At 47.1% G+C, this 7,513-nt stretch overlaps 2 protein-coding genes and 1 long non-coding RNA gene across 5 annotated transcripts in view; all 3 read left to right on the plus strand.

The window, feature by feature from the left end:
* The window catches only part of zdhhc1 (zDHHC palmitoyltransferase 1), an 8,414-nt gene extending 6,174 nt beyond the window's left edge, over positions 1-2,240 (plus strand). For all 3 annotated transcript variants that reach the window (XM_087178387.1, XM_087178386.1, XM_023422831.2), the window contains exons 9-11: positions 569-680; positions 755-830; positions 1,083-2,240. In XM_087178387.1, coding sequence (XP_087034513.1) covers positions 569-680; positions 755-830; positions 1,083-1,561 — 667 coding nt within the window. In that variant the 3' untranslated portion in view covers positions 1,562-2,240. The remainder of the gene's footprint in view (positions 1-568; positions 681-754; positions 831-1,082) is intronic.
* The window catches only part of LOC111667211 (uncharacterized), an 86,307-nt gene that overhangs the window by 18,800 nt on the left and 59,994 nt on the right, over positions 1-7,513 (plus strand). The gene's annotated exons all lie outside the window — the stretch shown is intronic.
* The window catches only part of tppp3 (tubulin polymerization-promoting protein family member 3), a 5,679-nt gene continuing 2,360 nt past the window's right edge, over positions 4,195-7,513 (plus strand). Inside the window, exons 1-4 of the mRNA XM_023422834.2 lie at positions 4,195-4,374; positions 4,670-4,910; positions 5,029-5,347; positions 6,779-6,979. Of these exons, the coding sequence (XP_023278602.1) occupies positions 5,274-5,347; positions 6,779-6,979 (275 nt within the window). The 5' untranslated portion in view covers positions 4,195-4,374; positions 4,670-4,910; positions 5,029-5,273. The remainder of the gene's footprint in view (positions 4,375-4,669; positions 4,911-5,028; positions 5,348-6,778; positions 6,980-7,513) is intronic.

Consider the following 7,513-nt stretch of genomic DNA (forward strand, 5'->3'; position numbering starts at 1 on the left):
GAGGGAGGGTGGGGGGTGTATTAGTCTAATAGAAGGTCTTCATAAATAACTCCACTGAACCTCCTCTGCTTACAGTGACGAGGAAACTTTATTTGTACTGCAGCCTTCACAACAACGAGTGCAACACGAGGGAGGGGGAGAAGGGGGGAGGGAGGGGACGAGTCCCAGCCACAAAAAGAAAAAGACAAACAAGTTGTTTGAGGGACACAGACATCATGTGGTTCAGGATCCAGTCTGTCTTTACAGCCTCAGCAAGTCTGTCACCTGGTGCTGCCCTGAACCAGACCAGAACCAGACCAGAACCAGACCACTGCTGCTGGATCAACACATAGAAACAAACACATTCAGGGTAGTTTCATCTGAGCTTAATGAGTGAGGGAGGGAGTTCAGAGTGATTCACACTGTGTGTGGGGGGGTGTGTGTGTGTGTGTGTGTGTGTGTGCGCGTTGGTGTGTGCGCGTGTGGGTGTGTGCGCGTGGGTGTCTGGGTGCGCGTGTGTGTGGGTGTGTGCGCGTGTGTGTGTGGGTGTGTGTGGGTGTGTGCGCGTGTGTGTGCGTGTGTGTGTCAGGTTCCTGGCTAACGGCAGAGTGAGGACTGTGTCCAGTCCTGTTGTTGAGGAAGAAGCTCCACCCACCATCGCTGCAGAGCTGAAAGCAGCACACACACACCGACGCACACAGGTACACCTACACACACACACACTCTCTGACACACCTGAGACACGGGTGTTTATTTTGTTTTCATGTTTTCATAGAAAAAGAGGAAGAAAGTTCATAAAGTTCCAGCAGAGGTGACGAGAGAGCGCTGCCCGAGTACAGCCCCGCCCCCAGGTACACACACACGCACACACGCACACACACACACCATTACAGCAGCTGGTCACACTGAACCAAAGACTGTCTCAATAAGGTCCTGACAGACCAGTCTGTCCTTAGGACCCCCATCATCAGGTTCTTCATGTTCACGTCATACAGAGAACAACATTGTGTGTGTGTGTGTGTGTGTGTGTGTGTGTGTGTGTGTGTGTGTGTGTGTGTGTGTGTGTGTGTTAACTAAATCCTGGTTGTTGATGTCTCCATCAGAGCCCAGCAGTCTGTCCTCTGTGTCTCTGGGTCAGCGACTTCCTTTCCCAGCATTTCCTCTGAGGGTCTCCCTGCCCCCCCTGGCCCTCCCCTCAGGACCGGTCCAGGCCGCCGCCCCCCCAGCTGAGTATCACTCGGACTCTGCCGAGTCTCTGGAGGAGATCCCGGTGGCGTTGGCCAAGCTGGGCTCTTCGTCCTCAGCTGCTGCCGGAGACGCCTCCTCATCCTCGCACAGAGCCGTGCCAGCGTTCCCCCTCCCCTCCCCCCATCCCAGGACTAAGAGGAAGGCCCCCCCCACCCGTGCTAATAAGAGTGCAGCGGAGCTGAGGTTTGAGATGGCGTCCATCCAGCCTCCCACCGTGTTCGTCAGCCGGGCCAGCGGAGAGGAAGTCCTCAGTCTGGGCAGGAGGCAGGCCGGCTCCAGACCCGGTTCTCGTGCGTCGCTGGGCTCAGGTGCAGCCTCGTGGATGGAGCGATAACATGAGACTCTTTTGTCTTTCTATAGAAACGCACAACTGTCTTTATTTCACTCACTTATATTTTGAAATGTTTTTTAATTCTGACTTTTACTTTTTAAATCTGATGCCAAAGGTGACATCCTGTCTGTGCACAACCTTTATACTTGAGGACGTGTGTTACCTGAACCACATCAGCTGTTCATTGTGTTAGTGGATGTTTAACTCTCTGCCCCCTCGACTACACACACACACACACACACACACACACACACACACACACACACACACACACACACACACACACACACAGGATGCCAGTGCTAATGCTAACACCCTGTTCAGATCTGTGGAGCTCCACAAGAACCAATATTAAATCAATCAATCAATAAATACATAAACAAACATCAGAGATTAAACTTTGAATTTAATCATTAAATTATTAAAAATCACAAAAACTTATTTTATTTATTTATCAATATTTTTTATTTCAAAAAGCTTTTTTTAACTTTTATTTCACCTCTCAGCCAATCAGAGAGCTCCTCCTCTTCCTGTCTGACAGACTGAGCAGTTCATTACAGTCTCTAAGCTAAGCTAAACTAAGCTAAGCTAACCAGCTGAGTAGGACCATGTGAACAAGATGTTTCTGGTTTTTTCACCTGTTGCTGATTTTACCTGTTTATCAATAAATGGAAAAAATGGATCAGTTTCCTGTTTGTCTGTCTCCACCTGCTGACCATGGTCCTGGTCCTGGTCCTGGTCCTGGTCCTGGTCCAAATCCTGAACCTGAACTTGAACCTGGTCCTGATCCTGAACTTGAACCTGGTCCTGAACCTGGTCCTGATCCTGAACATGAACCTGGTCCTGAACTTGGTCCTGTTCCTGGTCCTGAACCTGAACCTGGTCCTGGTCCTGATCCTGATCCTGATCCTGAACCTTGTCCAGGTCCTGAACCTGAACCTGAACCTGGTCCTGATCCTGCTCCTGGTCCTGATCTTGAACCTGGTCCTGAACCTGGTCCTGTTCCTGCTCCTGAACCTGAACCTGATCCTGATCCTGATCCTGAACCTGGTCCAGGTCCTGAACCTGAACCTGAACCTGGTCCTGGTCCTAGTCCTGCACCTGAACCTGGTCCTGGTCCTGAACCTGAACCTGGTCCTGATCCTGAACCTGGTCCTGGTCTTGGTCCTAAACCTGTTCCTGTTCCTGGTCCTGATTTTGGTCCTGGTCCTGGTCATGGTCCTGAACCTGGTCCTGTTCCTGGACCTGAACCTGGTCCAAATCCTGAACCTGAACTTGAACCTGGTCCTGAACCTGGTCCTGATCCTGAACATGAACCTGGTCCTGGTCCTGATCCTGAACCTGGTCCTGATCCTGAACCTGGTCCTGATCCTGAACATGAACCTGGTCCTGAACTTGGTCCTGTTCCTGGTCCTGAACCTGAACCTGGTCCTGGTCCTGGTCCTGATCCTGATCCTGATCCTGAACCTGGTCCAGGTCCTGAACCTGAACCTGGTCCTGGTCCTGCTCCTGGTCCTGATCTTGATCCTGATCCTGAACCTGGTCCAGGTCCTGAACCTGAACCTGAACCTGGTCCTGGTCATAGTCCTGCACCTGAACCTGGTCCTGGTCCTGAACCTGGTTCTGGTCCTGAACCTGGTCCTGATCCTGATCCTGATCCTGAACCTGAACCTGAACCTGCTCCTGCTCCTGGTCCTGAACCTGGTCCTGGTCCTGGTCCTGGTCCTGAACCTGGTTCTGTTCCTGTTCCTGAACCTGAACCTGTTCCTGAACCTGGTCCTGTTCCTGGTCCTGGTCCTGAACCTGGTCCTGTTCCTGGTCCTGGTCCTGAACCTGGTCCTGGTCCTGGTCCTGGTCCTGGTCCTGGGCCTGAACCTGGTCCTGGTCCTGATCCTGGTCCTGAACCTGAACCTGAACCTGAACCTGATCCTGAACCTGGTCCTGTGCCTGGTCCTGAACCTGGTCCTGTTCCTGGTCCTGATCCTGGTCCTGGTCCTGAACACACTCATTAATCAGTCAGCTGACGTCACCAGCTGGTTCATACAAACCAGTTTCTGACTGAACTGGAACAAGCTGCTGCAGCATGAAGTCAAATTAAAGCTAATGAATTAGATTCATCATCAGGCTTTTATTTTGACAGGCTGATAACAACTCTGTGTGTGTGTGTGTGTGTGTGTGTGTGTGTGTGTGTGTGTGTGTGTGTGTATGTTGCATGTCATCATCCCTCCACGATGTGAGGTGGGGTTGCCCCAGCAACAAGCCACGACAACATCATAACAGCGTCAATCAAAAGGAGTGGCAACGAGAAGTATGTCACACACACACACACACACAAACACACACACACACAGTGGTTTCATCACTTCAGAGGACATTTCTTCTGTTTCGTCCTCACCTTGGTTTTTGTCTGTAAAATAAGTTCACAAAGAGAGTGTATTATATCTACACAACAACAAATACACACACACACACACACATTTGGTACAAACATTCACTAGGATTCAAGGACAAACTGATTAGACTCCAGCGGTCAAAGGTCAAAGGTCACGGTGACCTCACAAAACACTTTTTAGCACACAGACATTATGACAAAATGACACACACGGTTAATATTTTATGTTTTATATCAGTGCAGATTCATGTGTTCACTCTGACATGAACACAGCAGCAGTCTGATGCTTTGGTCATGTGACTCTGTCCTGGTCTTCCTGATCCCCGGAGACCCCCCCACCCCCATACCACCGAACAATATGATGTCATCCTCACGTCCTCCCACACTGACAGCTGCTTCCTGCTGACATGACCACTGACATGAGGTAATTTCCTGCTGCTGACACACGCACGCACGCACGCACGCACGCACGCACGCACGCACGCACGCACGCACGCACACCTGTTCTTCATTGTTCTTCACTTCAGAAATAAACAAATTGTTTACCCTCTGACTCTGTGTGTCTTTTCGTGTGTGTGTGTATCTGTGTGTGTCTGTGTGTGGGTGTGTGTTTTCACATCTGTCGTCATGGAGACAGGTTGGAACTGTTTGTTCTCCAAACTGAAAAACAGTGTTTCTCTGGTTAAAGTTTCAGCCTGTCTCTGCTCTGAACACAACAGCAGCAGGTGTGCTCTGTCACACCTGTGACCACACCCAGCAGTGAATTCACAGTGTACTCCAGGACACTTTCACAGGAAGTAATGGGCCTCCGTCGTTAAAGGCGCCGTCCATCGGCTCCGACCACAGATGACGTTCAGTCGAGTCCAGACTTGGTCCTGAGTGAACATCAGTCAGCTGATCTGAGATGAGACGTTTTGTCACAGTCAGAAGCTGAAGCAGCAGCTTGTTGGAGATCTGCAGGTTTGAGCTTGTTCTGTTTTATATTTGTGCCTCATTCTCACTGTGCGTGTCTATCTATGTATATATATATGTGTACATATGTATAATCATTTATAGTGCACTGCTTTATTTCTATTAGAACTTGTCAGGGAGCACTGAGTGATCCCTCTGACCTTTGACCTCAAGCTCCAGGAGCCAACAGGAGCATGCATGGACGTCCTGCCCCTGTCAGCCTCCTCCTCCCTCCTCCCTCCCTCCCTTTTTCTCTCTCTCTCTCCCTCCCTGCCTCTGTTTTATTGCCCTCCCCTGATGTTGGACAGGATGTCGCCATGGCGACAGGGTAAACATATGATAACAAGCCCTCAGCACTTGGAGCTCATTTGAATGCTGCGACCGCCGCTGAGGGCCAGAAGAGAGAGAGGAGAGACGGAGGTGAGGAAGAGACAGAGGATAGACAGGTAGGACGCGTGTTTTAATGCTGGACACATTGTTGAGACATATATATAGATATATATATATGTCTATATCTATATATTTATGTTTTGTTTGAATTATTGAAGTGTTTCATCTGGAGTCCAGCAGCTTCTTCATGTGCAGATTTACACTGATACACAGAGCTACAGGAAGATGATCAATATGATGAAGATGATGAAGATGATGAAAAATATGGAAGAATATAAATATATAACAGGACTCCTATTAGAGCTGATTAATGGATCATTTGCTTCATTAATACTAATAATTGATTATATTGTAGTTTATACACTTGATGACTGTCTTCTTTAAAATGTCAGATGATCATTAAGAGTCAAAGTTCATGTGAAAAGTTTTTGTCTGAAAACAACAAACAGCAGCGACCTGTCACAGGATGTTCGTTAATCTAATCAAATCTGATTAAAACTGTTGCTAATTATTAATTTGTCACTTGACTGATAGATGAATCAGCTGATTTTTTGAGCTGGTGTTTGTTGTACAACGTCGTTCATGTTCATGGTCTCATCTGCAGTCAACATCTGTTCATGTTTAAGGGTACTTTGGGGACAGTTGGTAAATCTGTGTTTCACTGTTTGTTTGTGGACTATGTGTGGACACTCAGGCTGCACACACACACACAAACACACACTGAATGATGTAAATCAGCTTGTATTATTCAAACAGACCTGCAGCTAACAATTATTGATTATTGATCAGGTGTTATATTGATCATTTAGGTCTGTAAAATGTTCAGGTAAAGAGGAAAAGACTGAAGAAGAATATTCATTTTTATATGAGAACCAGCTTAAACAATTAATGAACGATCAAGATGAATATTGATTATTTTTCATTGATTAAATAAACTGTGTGTGACTGACATGGAGCCTCATCAGCACCAAGTCATTTAATACATCATCACTTCAGATCCTCCAGTCCCCCATGTCCCTGTGTCTCTGTCCTGCAAAGGTGTGTGCAGTGTACAGGTGTGTAGGTGTCAACCAGTCTAACAACCACTCTACCTGCAGGAGGATTCTGACCCTCCACTAACAGAGAAGGTGACGTCAGAGACAATCACTCATTTAACTGACAGTTCATTCACTGAGACTCCAGAATAAAACTCCAGAGAAACAGAGTCTGAGAACTTCACTGAGAATACTGATCACAGCTGATCACAGCTGATCACAGTGTGATCAGATACAGACTGAAACACAGATACAGCAGCACTGACCATGTGATCAGCTGATTTCATCTCCTGATGATTCATGATATGTTATGTTAAATTAAACAAAACCGTCACAGTGACTCATCATGTTGTAGCTGCCTTGGACCCGTTCAGATGAAGTCAGACTGACAGTGACTGTGACAATCTGTGTGGTTTGTCTTTGAACTGATCTCCAACTGGTTTCCTGTCTCAGATATTTTTCCATCATGGCTGAGAGTGCGGACATGGAGCGGCTCCTGGAGGCTTTCAGGAAGTTTGCTGTTCATGGAGACACGAAGGCGACGGGGAAGGAACTGAATGGGAAGAACTGGGCCAAACTCTGCAAAGACTGCAAAATCATCGATGGCAAGAACATCACTGGGACCGACGTCGACATCGTCTTTTCCAAAGTCAAGTGAGTCTGTGGACCAGCTCCAGAATCCATGAACAGTCAGTGATGCAAAAACACATCAACTCCTAATGGCTTTCACTTCATCAATATTGGTGATTTCTGGTCACTTTTTCTCACTGGACACATGGAGTTAATACCAAGAATAATAACAATAATAATAATAATGTTAATAATAACAACAACAACAACAACAACAACAACAACAATAATAATAATGATAATGATATCATGGTAGAAATAAAAGTAAAATCAAAAAACTGATAATGTTTGAAAGATACATTTTCTAAAATGATTGATGAAAAAAAAGGATCCACATCGACACTGTGTGTGTGTGTGTGTGTGTGTCTGTGTGTGTGTCTGTCTGTGTGTGTGTCTGTCTGTGTGTGTGTCTGTGTGTGTGTCTGTCTGTGTCTGTGTGTGTGTCTGTCTGTGTGTGTGTCTGTCTGTGTGTGTCTGTGTGTGTGTGTGTCTGTTTCTGCGTGTTTGTGTCTGTGTGTGTGTCTGTCTGTCTGTCTGTGTGTGTCTGTCTGTGTGTGT

The sequence above is a fragment of the Seriola lalandi genome, unplaced genomic scaffold (assembly GCF_002814215.2).
Source record: "Seriola lalandi dorsalis isolate HSWRI2012SDOR001 ecotype SW California unplaced genomic scaffold, Sedor1 jcf7180002054686, whole genome shotgun sequence".
In the NCBI taxonomy this organism is placed as follows: domain Eukaryota; kingdom Metazoa; phylum Chordata; class Actinopteri; order Carangiformes; family Carangidae; genus Seriola; species Seriola lalandi.